The sequence below is a fragment of the Lycium ferocissimum genome, chromosome 9 (genome assembly GCF_029784015.1).
Source record: "Lycium ferocissimum isolate CSIRO_LF1 chromosome 9, AGI_CSIRO_Lferr_CH_V1, whole genome shotgun sequence".
Taxonomy (NCBI): Eukaryota; Viridiplantae; Streptophyta; class Magnoliopsida; order Solanales; family Solanaceae; genus Lycium; species Lycium ferocissimum.
In genome coordinates this window covers 17,952,107-17,972,260 of record NC_081350.1, presented here as the reverse complement: position 1 = coordinate 17,972,260, position 20,154 = coordinate 17,952,107, and the positions used below count along the sequence as shown (strand labels likewise).

General features: G+C 33.6%; 2 protein-coding genes across 2 annotated transcripts; both read right to left on the bottom strand.

The window, feature by feature from the left end:
- Positions 1-31: 31 nt before the first annotated feature.
- LOC132029765 (3-ketoacyl-CoA synthase 10) lies at positions 32-5,931 on the bottom strand. Its single transcript, XM_059419116.1, has 4 exons — positions 5,501-5,931; positions 4,058-4,683; positions 547-920; positions 32-443 (listed from the first exon to the last, which is right to left on the bottom strand). Exons 1-4 carry the CDS (start codon positions 5,900-5,902, stop codon positions 232-234), a joined length of 1,614 nt encoding a protein of 537 aa, XP_059275099.1. The 5' UTR covers positions 5,903-5,931; the 3' UTR covers positions 32-231.
- Positions 5,932-10,949: 5,018 nt separating this feature from the next.
- On the bottom strand, positions 10,950-19,286 carry LOC132031633 (DNA cross-link repair protein PSO2/SNM1). The gene is made up of 10 exons (XM_059421596.1): positions 18,423-19,286; positions 17,106-17,303; positions 15,515-15,862; positions 15,016-15,079; positions 13,842-14,059; positions 13,639-13,752; positions 13,067-13,172; positions 12,723-12,934; positions 11,492-11,595; positions 10,950-11,323 (listed from the first exon to the last, which is right to left on the bottom strand). The coding sequence occupies exons 1-10, from the start codon at positions 19,284-19,286 to the stop codon at positions 11,179-11,181; spliced, it is 2,373 nt and encodes a 790-aa protein (XP_059277579.1). The 3' UTR covers positions 10,950-11,178.
- Between the last annotated feature and the right edge of the window lie 868 nt (positions 19,287-20,154).

Sequence of the window (20,154 nt, the reverse complement as noted above, 5' to 3'; positions counted from 1 at the left end):
AAATTGTCGAAAATAAGAAAGAACTGCTCCCAGTTTTGGTAAGGACCTATATATGCTTGTTAAACTTGGACCACCAATTTAGTGACAATATAGATAAGGTCAAGATTCTAATTAAATAAGTACCCTTCCATCAATCAACTTAATTTATAATAATACCAATGTTCTTGACTACACATTTATATAGTCATTCATCCCATCTTTTAATTTCAAATCTTCCACGAAAACCCATGTTTATTGTGTGAGAGACTGAGGGTACCTATCAACGCAATCAAGCCAAGGATTTGTTGAAGGCTTTTTAACACGTCGAATGGCTTTCCAAACAGCACTGTTACACTTAAAACCCGATCCAAAAGCAATTTGCCACACACGGTCGCCTCTTGTAATTTTCTCCTTCGCCTCCAAATAAGCCAACTCGTACCAAATGCTGCTACTAGATGTATTACCTGTTGAGACATAATATATAATTAAGTCCAATAATTAAAATGTGAGCTCACTCTAACAACTAATTAATGTTTTAGATGAGATAATCGCACAATTCAACATTACCAAATCGATGAAGTGTGGCTCGAGAAGCTTCCATATTCTTCTCACTCAACTCTAAGTTCCTTTGAAGCTCATCAAGAACAGTTTTGCTGGCTGCATACACACAAAAGTGCTCAAAGGCAAGTTTGTAGTCTGGAATATAGGGCTTATTATTGGCTAGCTGTGAATTGTCATTATTATTTCCTTTGGCATTTTTATTGCCAAATAAGTGCCTCCAAACTAAGTTTCCAAAGAAGAAGAGTTGTTCTGATAAAGGTAGAACCAAAGGGCCTAATGTGGTAATGTTGGTCTTCAATGCGTCTCCTCCAACTTCTACTAAATCTTTGCTTATCTTTAGCCCCTTGTAACGTTGGCTATCTTCTTCTTGATAAATGCACCTGAGAAATGTATAATTTGCACTTAGACTTTAGCAATTAGGTAAAGACTATGTATTGACGGTATGAAATATTTATATATTAATCGGATTAGTTCTATGGTAATTAGTAATTACTAATTACGGGTAAATTTCTATGATAAGCATTAATCGGTAATTAACAAGTGAAAATCTAACTAACTTGCTATCGCAGATATTGAACTACTGTGATAGGGTAAAAAGAATCAAATTAGCGTATATATATAACTTAAATCTAGGGTAATTGTGGTTCTGCTAAATAATGTTTTTTCTTTTACATTGTTTAACCATCGGTTAGCTAGGATATTGATGAGCACCCAAAAGGTACAACGGAACGGATGAAGCATGAAAAACATACATACTACTAACTAATTTGTGGTTATGCACAATATAACTATGAAAATAAGAAAATTAAGCACGTTCGTGTTTGAAATTCCAAGTGTTTGATGTGTTTAAATCACAATTTTAGCGGTTACTAATATTAACTATGCATCTTTTCTTATTTTCCTATGACAGCTGGGGTTTTTCATTCAAAAACCTAGATGCCTGTCATAAAGGGAACAAAAAATGGCTAGGATGATCAAGTTACACTTAAATTGAATTTTGATACAAAAACATAGTATTTCTTATTCATTTGCTCTTTTCAAGGAGTAACATACGGTCGAGAAAACTATATGTGATATTGAAAATGACCCTATCATGAAAAGCATTTTCCTAAAAGTCATTTTCCCTCCTGCAAAAGACACTCTATATCAAATCCCAAAATGTCGAGTTTCACGTGCTATGGTCCTATTTGTATCTTTAATACAAACCTACACGTGACATAGGCATAATGAGGTTTATGTGGTGTATAATCTTTTCAAATTGCTTTATTATTATGGGAAAAAACTTATTTAATCAGGCATAATTTTCAGGAAATCGACTGACACAAATTAGATAAATATATTGCATTTTCTTCGTCTTCATGGAGATCTCTTGTTCACTTATTAGATACATACATAACGATTAGATCAACGTAAACAAAAAAGAGGCAAAACGCATTTTTCACCAATTAAGATGACAAGAGGAAAACAGTGCATGTCACATGACCTCTCGAGTTTACCAGAACTTTTTGAATCTGATTAAACCGGCCAACTTTTTAAATTTGTCTACAAAAATTTTATGGCCTATCAAAATCAACAAATGAATATAGATAAATAAATAAATAAATATATAAAACTTGTAAGTGCATTGTTTGGTTAGCCTAACTGACTAGTCCTCATTTAAGTCTATGATTAATTAATTAAAATATTTTATGAACAGCCTTATATTATAAAATCTCGACAAAATCTTTAAGAACACAAATGTGAAGCTAATTAGTAAGTAGTATGTTGGTCCCAGAAATTAAAGCCATTTATTAGACAGTTGGGACATGATCTGGTTGTAATAAATGGCGCAACCATAGTAGTTTGAAAATTAATCTATACATATCTTCAAGTACTGATTACTATATTTCCTAGCTAACTAACATTAAATGCATCTAGCTCTCCATGCCAGCAGAATTTCTAGTTGCACTTAGCTGTCCGTCAAACTTTAGCAGGACAAGTCCCTATAACACTAGAGCCTGTTAGGAAAGCCACCTAGAAATTGATTTTGAGTGTAATTGGATGTAATTACACAGTTTGGCATGTTTGTCTGGTTAAGTAATAACTTGGTCAGCATGGAATTGAGTGTAATTGAAGGGGTATAATTACACTCTCCAATTCTCAAAGGAGAGGTGAGAATTGGCGGTAATTACACTGTGTAATTACAAGGTTACTTTTCAATTTGTTTCCTTTTCTGTTTTTATTGTAATTTATTTTCTTTATAATTATTTTAATTTCTTTTTTAGTTTTACTTTTTAAGTTTTAATTTTAAATATATTTCTTTTTACATTATTTATCTTTCATTTCCCTACCTTTACTTCTTGTATTCCAGGTAATTGTTCGTATTTTTTTATTTGTTTTATTTTCTTCAATTAGCATAATTGCATCATTATTCTGGTTTTTGAAAATATACCTCCTAATATTAGAAACAATGAGTCATTAACAAACTTAGCATATAATGAGTGATGTCATTAAAGCAGAATTTCGTTGTTGAATGAGGTTATTAACTTATTATGTTTTTCTTTTCTTTTGAATTATTTTTACTTAAGTTATGTTGAAACTTATTTTATATTATGTTGGAATTTGACATAAGAGTATTATGTTAATCTTTTTTTTTTTTTTTTTTTTGTGGATTGTGAATTTATGTTATATTCGTGGTTCCAATTTATTTGTTTTAGTGGTATTGGCTTGTTAGTTCACATTGCATGTTGTTCATTTTTCATTTAGCACTGAAAGATTATTTTTTGTCAAACATTTGAATAATGTTACAACATTATATTTATAAATATTAATCTATTTTATCAAACATGCAGTCCATGATATTCTTACAAAACGTGTGCTTTAAGTTTTTATAATTAATTAAACTAAAATATTATTAATTTGAAAAATATATATCAATTATTTTTACAATGTTAGCGATAAATATATTATTATTAATTTTAATATATTTTCAAGAAAAAATATGTATCTTATATACCAAATTGAATATCATTTATAAAGGAACTTATTTATCATATTAACTTTTAAGTTTTGATAATTACTTTATTTAAAATTTAATTTAAATGTGTAATTACACTTGTGCAACCAAACAGTACGCTTGTAATTACAATGTTATTACATTGTGACAAACAAACAAGTCATCGTAATTAATATACTGTGTAATTACTAGGCTGTGTAATTACTACCCTAGTAATTACACCAATTCCAATTAACAGGTGGATTTCCAAACAAACCCTTAATTTTATGAGATTAATGCGCTCGGACAATTTGAACTGGTATTAGAGAAGGCAAAAATTCTTAATTCAATCGTTATTATCACTTAGAATAAACAAAATTCAAATGCTTAGCCTGTAAACTAAATCATGCTCGCATGCAAGGGGACGTGTTGATGATATAATAAAGTACTCCAATAAACATATAATCTGTTGAACAGTTAAATCTTTTAGATGAAATGATCATAATTCGACAAAAATGAAAATTTTCAAGTGTTAAAACTAACCTGAATGCCCGATCATTGGAAGCTTTATGTGTCCTCACGATGTGCTCGAGGCTGTACTTAGCACGGTGGTAGTCGCGACGGCGATTAGAGAGGAGAAGGGCGGAGCAACCCATCCGAAAAAAGCAATTGGGGATAAGCATAGACCTTTCTTTACCGGGGTACCAGTTATATCCCACCATCTCAGCACTAACCACCACCGCATAATTATTCGGGTTAGCTTGTAACATGTCACGTGCCAAATCCAATGCTATAATCCCAGCACTACAACCCATTCCACCTAAGTTAAAACTAAGAATATTTCCTCTCATTTTATAGTGATTTATTATCATGGCTGAAAGTGATGGTGTTGGGTTGAAAATGCTGCAATTCACCACCAATACTCCGACGTCTTTTGGACGAATTTTCGTCTTCTCGAATAGTTCGTCGAGTGCTCCGAACATGACAGTTGATGCCTCGGCTCGGCCTTCTTTCATGGTGGCGGTGTTTTCCGAGGACCCAATGGATTTTGGGACGTAAGTCTCGTTGCCGATTCCAGAAGATTCTAGAACTCTTTTTTGAAATTCGAGACTTGGCTCGTCGAATTTGCCTGATTTTCGTGCTAGTTCAATGAATTGTTCCTTTGTTACCTGCTCATATTTGCATGTCATGCATCACTCATAAGGTTTAAGTTATATACCCTGATGGTGTGTAAAAGTTTTACACTATCACTATAATTTAACATAATTTTCAAGTTATTAGATCATAACATCTTTTATAAAAAGTTCTCTACCATTGCAAGTAAGTTAGTATGATGATATAAAAATAGTACTCCATATGCTCTCAGATATTGAACTTAAAAACTTTTAAATAGTATTCCCTCGGTTTAATTTATGTCTTGATTTGAAGTATAAAGGTCAAACTAACCAATTTTGGATGTAGCATCTTCAATTTGTTTGAAATAAATTTTCAAATCTAAAAATCAAATAAAAAGTATTATAAGTTACAATAGTTAACAATTCAAAATATTTGAGAAAATTATAATAAAAGAATATTATTTAACTCTCCGAATAATACTAGGACGCGTAAATTGAAAATAGAGGGACTATAACTTTGGCACGAGGTCCTACACAACTTTGGTTCTTTTCCTTATGTTTTACGAATCAGAGAGGAGGAGTGGAAAAAGGGTCAGCTAGCTCCAACGTACACAAAAATAAAGCTTCAAAACGAAATTTGACGAAATCTTTTTAATACGCTAATTACCATTTTACCTTTCATAGAGTTTTCAGATTCTATCCAACTTAATTCTATTATAATAAAAGCAGTCAACTAATCATATTTCTTACTTCATTCATAGAAATGGCTAACTAACTCTAAATACAAAAAGTTATAGATGATTTTGCCTAAAAACAAATTAGCACAAAATCGAAAAGGAAGGCCACATAAGTTAGGAGTAATAAAAATTACCTTAAGGTCGTCACTTGGCTTGTAACATGCAAAATCAAGAAGGTAAATAGGTCTTGGCTTAGACATCATGTAAAGAGAGAGAGTGAACACAAAAAGTGCCACAAATGATAACACCGTAGCCAAATCATAACCAGTTGTGGTATCCCAAAATTTTCTCCCCAACTCCTCTCTACTTAGGTTGCCAACTTCAGCACTGAAAACCAACACCAACATTGGCACTATGGCCAAATATATCCCATGTTTTATCAAGTAATGGTACCCTAATTTCACATATTTTAGGTTCACTGACTGCAAAAAGTCCGGCAAACGCCTCCGTACCCTAATGGAGAACGTTTGAGATCCCCCGTCCGATATCCCACGGTTCACAATCTCCGTCGATAGGAGATGTTCTTCTCCAGCCATATTTGGAATTGAGACGTAACTATTGTTTTTTTTTTTTTTTTTTTTTTTTTTTTTTGGAAAAACTAAAGGGTGATAGAATATAGGGATAAAGTATCTCTTTTATAAGATAATGAAAAGAGAAAAAAGTCTAGGAGCATTCATTATGGAATTTAGGGTTGGGAGAATGCAGGGAAGGGAAGTTAGGTGAAGAGAAATTTAATGTGGCTACCAAATTGAGAGAGGTGTAGTTGGATGCTATCAACTAGCCATAAATTTCTTGTAACACATTTATGACAAACCGAGGTGGAGGTAGAGTGTTGACACCAAATTCATCTGAACCCATTATTTTAATGTGGAGCATAAAATTATATGTAAAAAATTATTAAATTACAACAAATAATAGTTCTGAATATATAAATTTAAACATACAAATGGTTCAATATTGAAATTTTTTAAAGATTGAATCGATAGTTTAAATTCTGAATCTGCCGAAAAAGCAGTTCGAAGTTATGCAAATCATGACTTCATTGCTTTGCATGCACACTTGCTCTGTTATGCTTACATCTTTGCTGGTATTTCCTTTTAGGCTAATGAAGTAAATACTTTCATGAAACGTCTTCACCACCACTCCTTTTCCAGTATGTATCTTAGAGCAGTTTTGGATGGACTTATGACTAGTTAGAAATTAAAAACATGGGTTTTGACTTATTTTTGTTGTTTTGGCTTAAAAATAAGTGCTTAAAAGCACTTTTTGATTTTACCTAAACACTTCAAAAGGTGCTTAAAAGCTATTTTGGCTTAAAGACACCTAAAATAAGCCAATCCAAACAGGCTCTTAGTTAGGTGCTTCCAGCTCAATTCCAATAAGGACAAAGAAATTATTGCCCGGGGGGATGGTAAATGAGTAGGAGCCTATTTGGATTGGCTTATTTTAGTTGCTTTTAAGCCGAAATAGCTTTTAAGCACTTGTTTTTAAGCTAAAATGACAAAAATAAATCAAAAATAATAAGCTAAAATTCCTCATTTATTGCTTATAAGTCAAAAGTGATAAGCCTATCCAAATTGACTCTAGGTCGGATTAAACTTGTACAGTTAAAGAGAAAATTACGTGGGCTCCATGCCATAGGACTAATAACACTATTGTTACTAGCATTATTAAATATTTACTAATATTACCAATATTTACCAATTATACCAAAAAAATTGAAATTTCGCATATCCCCACCTTTAGCGCCTAATTAAATGAAAAAAATATTTGCAGCTATATTTTATTGTATTTACTTTCTTTGTTAATGCCCATTAATTACCCTTTAAAGTCTAAACATGACCACAACTTTACCTATTTCCCTCATTTTGAAACTTACATCTTCTCCCAGAATTCTTGTGACTTCCCTCTGTAACTTCCCTTATCTCCCAAAATTCTTCTGTTTGTATTATTACTGTAATTTTTTGTATATATTAATTATAGGTTCGTTTTTTTCACATTTTAGTTTGTATTTTTATTGTATCTTTGATACAAGTTCCTTATCTCATTTTTGGTAGTATATATATGTTTGATCATTACTGTATTTTTTTTGTATATATTAATTATATGTTCATTTTTTTCCCATTTGATTTTGTATTTTTATTTTATTTTTTGGTATATATTAATAACATGTTCATTTCTTTGGCATTAGAATATACATACAAATTTTTGTTTTGTATATTTTACTATATTTTATGTTGTAGCTACTGATACAAGTTCTTTATCTCATTTTTTGGAGTATATATGTGTTTGTATTCTTATTGTTTTTTTTTTTTTTGTATGTATTAATTATAGGTTCATTTTTTTCACATTAGAGTATACCTTTTTAAATTTTTAGATTGTATTTTTCAGTTGCTGAAATTGTATGATTTGTTTTTTCCTCTTCTAGTAATTCTCCCTCTAAAGATCTTCTGTTCATTGTTCAGATTAGTATATAGACGCGTTTGATATTTATATTGTATTTTTGAGATGCTGAAATTGTATGATTTATATTTTTCCTCTTCCGGTAATTCTTCCTCTAAATATTTCTTATTGAAAGGAAGATTCTTTCACGTGAAAGAAGGTAACAGCAGTTCCCTAAAACTAGTGCGTTGTTGAAAGAGAATTCTATTAAAGGTAAACTTGTATCATTCTCTTATTTATCCTATTTTATAGCATGTTGTTAGTAATCAAACTATTGGTATTTTTAGTCAAAACAAATTTAATGGTACTATAAGTAAATACAGTTATAATATTACCTGTCCATGAAATTTTCCCTTAAAATATCAATGGTTAAAAGGGACGTCAAATCAATTAATGGGTCATTGTAGGTCAATTCTCCCAAAGTTTGTCATACAGAAAATGGGTCAAAATTTAATTCACGAAATCACCCAACCTTCCCTTCCTTTGATTTTTTATTTGCATTTTGAAAAAGAATGTGAAAGTTAGTGTATTTTTTCTTAAACTATTAGCTTAATTAAGTTCCAAATTTACATAATTTTAAATTTTTAAATTTAATTTGTAAGTTTGAGTTTGGTTTGCATTTTGTCCCAATTTTTGTTCGACTTTTGCCTTTTTGTAAATATATATGTGAGTCATCACTAGGGTAATATTGACATAGACAGTCGGTTTTACGCACGACCCTTCTATCTTGAAATCATGTAACTAAATTAGTTATGTTCACTTGTAATGCATTTACCCATCTTGATTAGGGGTAATGTAACTTATTGCATCTCTATTGACTTGGTTGATAAGAGTGTAGCTTGTTATGCCTTGGTTGGCATTTATGCGTAGTTGGCTAGCCTCTACACTCGATTGTGCAGTGTAGCTTGTGTATATGTATGTATTGGCAGCTAGATAAAGTGATTTTATCTTGATAAATGGGTTATGAACTTGTTTACTCGCTTTTCACTTAGAAATGAATGTCATGCATTCATATGTGTCTCTGTGAATCTTGTCCCACCATTATCACTACCAAACGCAGGATCATGCACGGATAAATTTTGTTGCCAAATAGAAAAATTCGTTGTTAATTCTATTTGGCAACGGATTAGCGACGAGGAATTTAGTAACGAAGTTCGTCACTAATTTCAGTTCTTTTTTTTTTTTCTTTTTTTTTATTGTAGTGTATGATAAGACGAGACGCATCAAGAAGTTTAGTTTTAAGCTAAATAAATGGAGCAAGAAAAAAAAAATGGCGATAATGAGAATTTTTTTGCTACTATGAAATTACCTTTGTCTGTGATAAAAATGTCATTATTGTAGCAGGGGTTCATACTTTGAATGAAACAGAAATTCTTGATATGAATTCATACATAGATATGTGTTCAAAAAGGAATTCAATTGAAACAGAACTTCTTGATATGAGTTGATATTTGATGTTCTGGGCTTACTGATGAATGGTGATCGATGAACTCATTAAAATTGAAGTCTGATTGCAAACATTTTTTTTTTTTTTTGTAATAATGAGATATAAACAATAGAATTATTTTAATAATGAGATATAAACAATAACAAGAAGATAATTGGCTTTCCAAAATCGCAATATTCTTACATTAGTGATAATTTATTATTCATTATGATTCTTGATTAAATTAATAAATGTATAGAGAAAGCTTTGGGTGGATTTGAACTTGGCTCCTCCATGGCTTAGCCTAAAGCCTAAAAACTTTAAATCAGAACACCAAAATCTTTTATTACTTCTTGGGTGCTATTTATTATTTTATACCAAAATTTCAATATTTTCTATATGCCTACATAGAGTATCTGCCACGGTTAATGGGTGTCGAAAGACCGAAAAATAATACATGGGTTGTAATACAGCGTAGCCCTTATTTTTGGGATTGGAAGGGACTTAATATATTTACCATTAATCAATAGGGAATAGAAGTGAAAAAAAAAAAAAAAAAAACACACGTTGGTTGGATTTAGTTGTGTTGGTTATCTTCTTAAAAGTTTTGCACTCTTCGTCATGCTTGGTTGCATTTCCACTTCAGCATAACATTTTGTTTACCCTCTAATACTTTAGAGCGTGAAAAGAACAAATATGGGTATTTAGCAATGTCTTTTCAACCTCCACATGCGTAATTTGCTAATATTATAATAGTATAATATAAATTGAGTGTGGGGTTAGACTGACGCCTCTATGCATATTATTGTTCAAAGAATAAATGCATGCTCGAGCAGATGATAGAGTAAATTAATATATAAAAAGTAGTTGAAGAATACGTAGCATAAGCCCGTGGTCTTGACTTATAAACAAATCATAAATTCACATCAACATTACAGAAGACAGTTGAATATATATCCAACTTGCAAAAATGATATATCAGCAATACTCCTATGATTGAGAAACGAGACGTAAGTCATACAAGTTGAGACGACGTTCACTATACCGTTGACCAACCAACTGCCTTCACTAAATGAGTATGGTTGGAAGAGTAGCAATATAATATATAATAGTAGTATGAGCGGTAGTAGTATTATTATGTTCTGAGATGAATGATTCTAATATACTCTCTAATTCCCGAGATGATTTTAGCTCAAGATATAGAACTACTAAAGAATGATTAAATGGTACAAAATGCAGTTCTAAGTATTGTTGGTGTATTACTATTCGTCTGTCTATCAATACGGGGTGCCCGTCAGCTAAATTTTCACCGAACTCCAATTAATTATCTATACATACACCCTCCTATTAATTTCCAAGCCAAGACAAATTCAAAATTAGAACTTTACAAGTTCAATTTCAAAACTTTACCACATCCCGTTTAACTTACTAGGTTCAAAATCTGTTATTTATATTTATTTAGTGATTTTTTAACAAACATACAGAGTTATAGCCGAAACCATTCAATTCAGATGAACCCATTACTTATAAACTATGTCCGCCCCGAAAGTAAGAGACTGCCTCATGGCTACTCTGATGTCTAATTTTGAGGTGCTCTTCTACGTAGACTCAGATAGACAGGTGCTTGATACGAGGTTTATGTGCATGCAAAACCTCCAGCAAAAGGGCCTGAAAAAGGAGTTGGAACTAATTGCACTTACTTTTTCTTCTCGTTTATTTTTGCCTTTCCATGCACCCTGAACTGAATACACTAATTACTATGGCATCATGTAAAGAATATACATGCTTTGAAAAAAAACATCAGCAGTTACATTGTCCAAACTACAACAGGCCGACCACAGAATGGTATAACATGGAAAACTAAATTACAAGAGTACCGAATGCAATCTCAATCACAAAACAAGGCAAGAAGCAAAGAATTACTGCTATTTGAAGTTGAATTCATCAGTCCACGAGGCGTGAGACCATTGCGCTGCTGGATTCAGGTCCATGATTATTTACACTAGGGATGATGTTAACAGGAGATACAAACTTAACGAACTCTTTGAGTTCTGAAAAGCTGCTATGTTCGCTGTATGGTACTTCATACCTGACCAAAACAGATGATGTTTTTCATCAAATCAGTTCTGCTGCTAAATCAGAAATGTATGTTGGTTCAGGAGTTAAACGCCATACATTGATGTAGTACCTTGACTCAGTTATAATTACATATGTAGCTAGTTTGATTCATAAACAAAGTTAAAAAGTAGATAATGACCTGATGATGGTCCCCTGCTGCCACCTGCTTCCAGTTGACTTCTTCTTTCCTTTACCAAATGACCAACCAGTTGGAGAGAAAGCAACTATTAGACTGTACCGACCCTGAAAGTAGTAACTAACTGTTACATAACACTCAAATTTGAATCAATAAATAAAAGCGAGTTTTCTGTTTTCTGTATATGTTGGTGCAAAAACCTATAGGTTGGAGAGATCCAAGTATGACGTAATTGGATAAGGCACATTCTACCTAAGGGTAGTAGTCAACACTTTTTCCTGAGGTCAATGACAAAGCTAGAGCAGCCAGGAAATTTTCACTTTTAGTAGAAAAATGACACGAGTACACAAACTTTTCCCAAGAAATGCTCCATCTTAATGTTTTGTTCCATTCTAAGGAAAAGAAAGTAAAGACCTCCAAGAGAAATGCTAAACCAATAACTTATACTCCTTCCTATTTACTTTATAGGATGGTGCCTAAGATTTTAATCGACTTATATAATATATTAGTGATGATGAAAGAAAATAGTAAATAGTGGTTGAAAAGAAAGTAAATACCACAATCAAAGTTAAGTGTGTGTTGTTCAATACTTTCAAATTTTTGAAAGTTGTAGTAAGTTGTGTAGAGAGATAAATTTTGAAACAGAAAGTGTGTCAAATAAATTAAAACTGGGGGTGTAACTATGAAGGAAAGACATATATGTAATTTACTTACGTGCACTATAAAGGAAAAAAACATATATGTAATATACTTAGGGATGACGGCATAGAGGAATAAGGAGATGAAGTTAAACACAACTATTGAAAAACATAGGGAATGGCTGAAGGGTTTGAATGAGCCCAATCAAGATGCATAGAGGTGTGCCAACATAAGAATTTAGCTCTAGATTTTGTGCAAACTTTTAGCTAGATAGCTTTCTTAGGTCTTGCGAGAAAACCCAACAACACCAAGAAAGCACCTAATTGATGTCAACATACCTGACATATTTGTAGTCCAGTACAAGTATGTTGGACTAAAGAAAACTTCTAACCCCAACAGTACAACAAGTATGTAGGACTAAAGAAAACTTCTAAACCCAACAGTTGGTGTAAGTTGATGAAATCCACTAGGTGGAATTTTGTTATTTTCAATCAAAATAAGTACTGATTAAATATGGACAAATCATCAAATCAACACCAACTTTTTCCCATCAGAATTTAAATCATCACAAACACTTGTATATCAAAAAACTTACCGCGTACTGATTAGAAACATACTTCAACCTTTTGAAGCTAGCCAATGTCCACATAGGCACAACATGAATTTGGCTCTCCTGCTCATTTGATGTGAAAAACTGCATTTCTTCTTCAGTAAAACCCAGACACTCCAAAATGCGTAGCTTTGATGCATTGACATAGACTTTCTTCTGCAGAGCACGAGCAACCTCAACAAATACCCTCTCTTTTCCTGAATCAATAAGGACAGAAACCATGAGAAATTGCCTTCTGCTTAAAGCTCTAAGCACAAGATACTAGGTACCTTTTGAGCTTTGGGCTACAATATTACCAGGCAACGTAAAAAGTCGGAGATGAAGTTTACCTATAGTATAGCTACCAATGAGAAACAAGGTCTTCGAGTTGAATGTTTCAGCTTGTATTGATTCAATAATAAACTGAATAACAGCCTCCTGTTTGGGAAAGTCATACTGCAAGGCAAACAAACTTTTACAGCATCTGAATTATTAATGGAAACAGCTGATGACATACTGAAATGTATGCAACTGTATATACAAGATTCTTGCTCTTTCGTACGTTCCTGGTGTAAGGATGAGTCTGGTACGTTCCTTGTCTTTTCTAATGTATTGAATTATAAATTGTATTTGCTACTTCTTGAAATTGACACATAACAAAGTTAAATATTGTTTCCTATCTGTATATATCTATATTATGTCTTGTTATGTCATATGTAAGGAGAAAATCTCAATATTAGTTAACATACATGTGACATGAATCATACTAGAGCATTTCTTCAAAGTGTTTGCTTCTATGGCCAGGCATGACACCCAAAATACATAAACATATATTAAGTTTAAACCTAAAATACAGACAAAGCACATAATTGTGGGTAGGTTATTTGACTTCATGGCTAAGAATGAGTTAACAATCTAATACCTGAGGGTCACAGTATGTAGTATCTAAGATGAGAGTGTGGACACCACAAGTCTGCAAGATTGAATTCCTTGTCATTTCTTCACAAAATCGAAAATCCCCCGTGTGCAGGACAGCCTATCACATTACACAAACAAGGAATCCATCACAAGAGCAATCAAACTAGAACTCAGAAGAATCATAGGGCAAACCAATTGGTACCACACCTTACCATTGGGTGGCTCAAAAAGGATTATTAGGGAACCCGGGCAATGGTTTGCATCAAAGCATGTGACATCAATCCCTGCAATGTTGATCTTCTGGTTGATGGGTAAAACTTGTATCATGTCCCATGGGATTCCGATCTTCAGATTAACAAGCTTTGCCGTAATTGAGGAACAATAAATTTTTCCATGACAGAAGGACTTAGTGAGGCCTTGATAATCTACAGAGATATAAGATAACAAAATTCAAAGCTGGACTGATAAGCTAACTGCTGATCACATAATCATCAAACTAGATTGTCATATACGCCTATAAGGATGCGTCTAACAGTTCTGAATGAATGGCATGCCAGCAATCAATCAAGTAGGGCTTAAGGTTGATAATGTCTACATGATGATATCCACATTACGAATATGTACATCCTTATTTATAAAAAAAAAACTCTTCTTACTAAAAGATATAAAAAATTATCAATTGACTTTCATGAATAAAAGAGGAAATCCTATGCAAAAAGGAACATACAAAAAGTAATTCAATTTTCTAAAGAAAAATAAATTTATATGTGGTGACCATAGAGAAAACCAGCTAATAATTTATTCCAACATGTCCTATAACATGAAATGGAGATAAGCTTAAAGAAAATGAAGATAACGCGACCTTGACAGCTTCAATTTATTGGCAAGCGCGTGAAAGTAAATATGCTTCTTTGTAATTGTTAAACATGTAATCATTCAATCAACTGACTGATAGTGTACTTCAAAACTTCTGCAAGCAAATAGATGAAAGCTCTAAACCTCATTAGAGGGTCAAAGTCAAACCAATTCTTGTCTCCATCTCATTTTTATTGTAGTTTCACTTAACATAGTTATTACTAAGAGAAGAGTCAAACATGTTAATTATTTGGCATTTGTTGCGGGAAGGAAAAAGAAAGGAGTTTTGGGTATTTGGGGTGCAGAGAAGTTTTATCATAGAGAATCAAAAGAAAGTCCAAAACTTTTTTGAACAAATACAAAGTGTATTTATGCTTCCTTTAAAGTGAACACAATTTTGGAAATGCCCCTACAAGCGGAGTTAAAGGAGACTGACTTCCTCGCGAGATGATGCTATTTCCCTGTTTCTATTTGTGCTGATTCAGCTATAAACATTTGAAAATATGGTTACTAGAAGAGGTCTTACGATCTAAATGGAAGTGGCTGAGGAACCAATGAGAACAATCTCTTCTCAAGTACTTGAAAGCATCCTGCAATGATGTAGAGTGTAGACAAGACATTTTTAGCAATTTATATCAAAAGAGAGGTATAAAGAATAACAAGCTTATATTTTAGCAGTTGGAAAAAGCCTGGTACTTTTTTGTCATACTGCAATAATGTTTGTTAGCAATAACACAATTTCACAAGCATTAAGATGCAGGAAATCTTACAACTAGTTAGACCACTAATACAGTACAAAATACACATTGGCATTGCTTTGAGCCAGCACCTGCAGTCTCCATTGTGGGAAATCCAACAAATGTGTATATACTATTGAGAGCCTTCTAGTAATATATGTGCATTTTCAGCATCCAACTTAAAAGTGGTAAAACAGATGCTGTTGATTAGTAAATTATGCAACTTTTCAAGGAACTGAGATGATACAAAAGCCCCATGTAAGTAGGTTATGTATTTAGGGTATTTACCACTCGGAATGGTGTTCCTGGTATAGAACACCATACGGGAATATCTTTAGATTTTGCACTCTTGGCTGGATTTTTCTTCTGAATTCTTTTACGGGAAGCAATTGAACAAGTTTTTCCGACCTCGGTTTGTTCCCTACCAGTAGCACAAACTTTCTTTCTTTCCGAAACAGGACAAATAAAATAATCTGTTATCAACTTGCTTGGTTTAGTACCAGCATCAACAGGTACATTTTTTGTAACATCTTGTCGAGCTACTTTTTCCTCGGCAGTTTCCTTTCTTAGCTCCATAATAGAGTTAACAATCTTTTTCCTAGGACCAAGAGCAGTGACACCAATGCCAAATAAATCCTGCAACGGAACTTGAAATAGTGAATTAGTTGGGCAAAGATACAACCAACAGGACTACCAACTTAAGCTTAGTAGTTTGAGCACCAAGTGAAATAACAGCTTTAATAGTTTGTCATCAAATCACATAAATAAGATAAAAGTGGAAATAGCAAGCAGAACTCAGCTAAGCCTCCCTTCACAAGTCCAATGTGGAAAGGATTGAATTCGAGGGAAGGTAAAATGGGCTAATCACTTCTGCAGAGAAATCACTATTGGAAGTATACTCAATGAATACACGGTAGAGAAACAAGTCTTGCTTTATAGGGTTTGTGAATTTGCCAGGTTCATTTCCCTCTAGGGAAGACAATTCGAGTCTTACTTTAACCATGATCTTCTTGGCTTGAACCTAAAGAAAATTCTATTTGGGCACAAGAATTTAAAGAGAAGTTCAAGCAATACTCAAATAATAATAATAACCGGAGAATTGTCACTTTAGTTATTATTTAACTGATTCTTCAAGACTACTCTTGTTTCCAATTCTCACTGTTGCGGCCTTGTTCTGAACCCCCAACGGCCAACTCCAAATAAGAATTTGTATTTCAAAACTTGTAATTGTAGGACCTCCAACAGAAGAAGTAATGAGATGAAACAAAAAATGAGATTGATGGTTAGGTTATAGATTCTTTAGTCTGATGGGTGCACTCAATGGAGGGAACGACAGACCACTTTCTAGGATGGAAAACATAAGGAGAATCCTTGAGGCCATGGCCTCACCCTGCCCCTGAACATCCCACCTTTATTTGCCATATAGTCAATTAGAGAAATAATGGCCCTTCACATATTACTAGGCACGTAAATGCATCAGATTGGTTCGAGTTTTGATGTGCTCTAATGCATTTTAACCAGCCCAATTCCGAGTTTAAAGCTTTATGCTTACAACAGAATCTTTAAAGATAACCATGAATAATAGCCACTTAACCCCCGCCCCCCCTCCCGCAAAAAGAAAAAAAATGCAAAACCCTTCATTACAGGTGCATTTGTGCATGAAATCTGGACATAATCAGTCTCACAGGAACAAACGCACTTCCGAAAGCAAAGAATTCCACAAGCAACAGCCAAAAATAAACACAAAACCTATTCTTCCTTCTATGCTCCGTTTTATTACCAGAAATCTACAAGGAGAATATCAAAAAAAGTAGAGTGACTAGAAATCTTGTTAGTTTTATGTGTACAAAGATATAGCAATGAAGAACAATAAGCAAACCTCTTCTGTCAAGGATTTTAAAGTGTCCCAATCAATCTCTTCCCGAACAAAGATTTCTTCATATTTAGCAAGTCCAAGATTTCGTAACCATTCAACGACAGGAGACACGTGGACAACCTCTTTAGGAGATTGACATGGGGAATTATTGAGCACTTGCCCAGGACTCTGAAAAGATACATCATTATTGGTAGTAACCACCTGCAAGATGATCAAATCGAATTGAGGTAAACCAAATTTAACTTTCCATGTCTTCTTTAAAAATCAGCAACCAAGTGTAACTTCTCTGATGAACTATAACAACAGCAGTGTCTCCAAGTGCACTTGAATTAAGAACATGATAAACGGGGAATGCAACTTAAACCATGATGTGGAAGTACATTATTTTGTAAGGTGTTGAACTAGTTCCAAAATTGATGGAAACTTGGAAAGTTTTATACCTTTCAGTAACAAAGATCATGTCTATCTTTCACTAGTTGGAAAGTTTGTTCAATCATACTTTTAGGACTAGTTTGTTCAATACTACTAAATTTCAGACTAGCAGAACTTTGTTCAATCATACTTTTAGGACTAGGCCCAAAATTGATGGGAAGTTATACCTTTCAATAACAAAGATCACGTCTATCTGTTTTCTTCCATGTAAATGCTCTGGTGGTTATGTTTGACTTGGAAACTCAGGTTTATTACCACTAGTCCTAAGAGTATGATGAGCATAGTTTTCTTAATTTGGAATTACACAAATTGTTGAGTCCTATAAAGGTCCAGCCCGAAGAAAAACATGCAGCTGGCAACTGAAGGTGACCGAACACAATTCCCAATTTCTGAAGCATTTCCAAGAAACAAGAATTTGACACCACCATTTAGAAAAGAGCATCTTAAAGCTTTTCTCAGGGGAAGGTGCAGTATTATACACATACAGACATGCAGCAGGCAACACATGCCTGCTTGCAGACTTGGAGTTGGAATTGCAATCATATGGCTGTTAAAAATTACACATATTCGGTTTCCGTACCACAAATATGAATATTCATTATATTGTACAATATAGCTATCATATTTTTGCTCAAAGCAATTCAAAATCTATGTTCTATTACTTTTCAGTAGTATCCAAAAACAACAAAAAGTAGAACGGATGTTCACCAATTTGCGAGATATCATATAACATTGGCAACATTATAGTGACCAAAGAAGTTCTCATGTCAACACAAAACATTTGGAAAAAGCTTCCAACACTCTCATTTTTTTACACTGTCATACACAAATTATGTTTCTACATTCCATACAACACGAAACAGATAGTATTATGCAAGCGCATCTTACATTAGTTGGAGTCTCCTCTTTGTCAAGACACTCATTAGTATGAACCTGTCTCATTTCACCACTCAAATCCGAAATATCGACTCCACAAAGCGGACAACAAACGCGACCACATTCATCGTCTAATCCCAAACACTCTTCTTGGCTATGCAAATCAACATCCACTTCATCCTCCTCACCACATAACTTGAGCAACAAATCAAGCTCCGATTCCTCCTCCAATTCCTCTTCCTTTTTCTCTTCGAACCCACCATTTGAATTAAGCAACCTAGCCTCTATCGACTTAAACAAATAGCCCCTCTTTAATTCTTCCTCATTATTCGTCGTCTTTTGGGCCCCAGAACAACAATCTATAGTTGACTCTATGCTATCCAATCCATGACACAAATCCAAATCCTCAAAATCAGACCCCGATTTCTTTCCATTTTCATCAGATTTTTCAACAACAGGGGCAAGACAGTCCTTTTCATCACTTACTGGCTGTTGTTTCGGCTTTTTTGTAGGACAAGAACTATCCAACTCATGACCCAAATCCAAATCCTCAAATTCTATGTTCTTTTCATTTCCATCAGCCTTTTTAACAACGGCTGGCTGTTGTTTCGGCTTCTTGGTAGGACGCGAACTATCCAACTGATAACCCGGACCCGAATTCAAAGCACACTTTCCAAGAAGAACAAAGTTCTCCTTGCCCTTACTGCCAACATGTGATGAATGTTGTTTTGGCTTCTTGGTACTATTATAAGGTCTAAGAGGCTTAAGGGCTGCAATTCTTGGAAAATGGAGCTGAGAAGGAGATGGATCTTGAAAATCGTCGTCGTCGAGGGATTGGGTTTTGTTTAGGGTTTTAGGGTTGGAAGAGTTGGCCATTGATCGGAGAAAGAGATTCACGTAGTAGGTGAGTGGTGCTTTCACATTTGTATATTTGTATGTATTGAAGATTGGTGTACAAAACAAATGGAGGGAACCGCCGAAATTTAAAACTCTGTGGGCCTAACTTGTGTCGATTATTAAGGAGAAAATTTCATTGTAAAAATAGTATTTTTTTTTTCGCCGAGGGGGTTTGAATGAACACCCTCGGCTCTATGTGGCTCCGCCACTGGTATCGGCGCGTATAGTTATGCATGTGTATTGTGTATTTGCTACAAAACTCAAAATGTACTTACGGTTCGTAATTTTTTGAAAATATGGCTATGTATCGTAAATACAGTCTAAATATTTGTCGCGTCAAGTAATATTTTCATTCTTAAAAGAAAATAAAGTCACTCATCTTAATGAAGAAATTGCTAATGAGAAATTGACATATATTACGTACATATAAGCCCCCGGGTAAAAGATCGCCACAAAATAGATCACTTGTTTTTTAGCTGTACATTTAACCCAATCTGTCTTAAAATTGGCAACTTATAGCCAAGCTCAATCACCCCATTATTTGCCTTTTTCAATGCTGACACTACATCAAGTTCTTGATTCAAAAGCACTGTCACTATGGTTGTGAAATCCAAAACACAAAAATAGAATATGACATTGTTTGAGATTGAGGAAGGACTTGAAACAACATTAATGATCATTTGAGGCTTGAGTCAAACTTTTTCAATCTATATTACTATGACTTTTTCAATTGGGTTATATCGGGTTTTGTCGGAAACATATTGAGGAGCTTAAGTATCAATTTTGGAGTTGTTTGGAGACTATTTGAAGCTGATTTGAGCTCTTTTTAAATTGAAAACTTGAAGTT

Coding starts and splice junctions, on each gene's coding strand:
- LOC132031633 (XM_059421596.1), bottom strand. CDS start 19,286: ATGGCCAACTCTTCCAACCCTAAAACCCTAAACAAAACCCAATCCCTC. Junction 15,863..17,105: donor TAAAATCCTTGACAGAAGAG/GTTTGCTTATTG, acceptor GTTCCGTTGCAG/GATTTATTTGGCATTGGTGT. Junction 11,596..12,722: donor ATGTTTCTAATCAGTACGCG/GTAAGTTTTTTG, acceptor TACTACTTTCAG/GGTCGGTACAGTCTAATAGT.
- LOC132029765 (XM_059419116.1), bottom strand. CDS start 5,902: ATGGCTGGAGAAGAACATCTCCTATCGACGGAGATTGTGAACCGTGGG. Junction 921..4,057: donor TCCAATGATCGGGCATTCAG/GTTAGTTTTAAC, acceptor TACATTTCTCAG/GTGCATTTATCAAGAAGAAG. Junction 444..546: donor AGCCACACTTCATCGATTTG/GTAATGTTGAAT, acceptor ATGTCTCAACAG/GTAATACATCTAGTAGCAGC.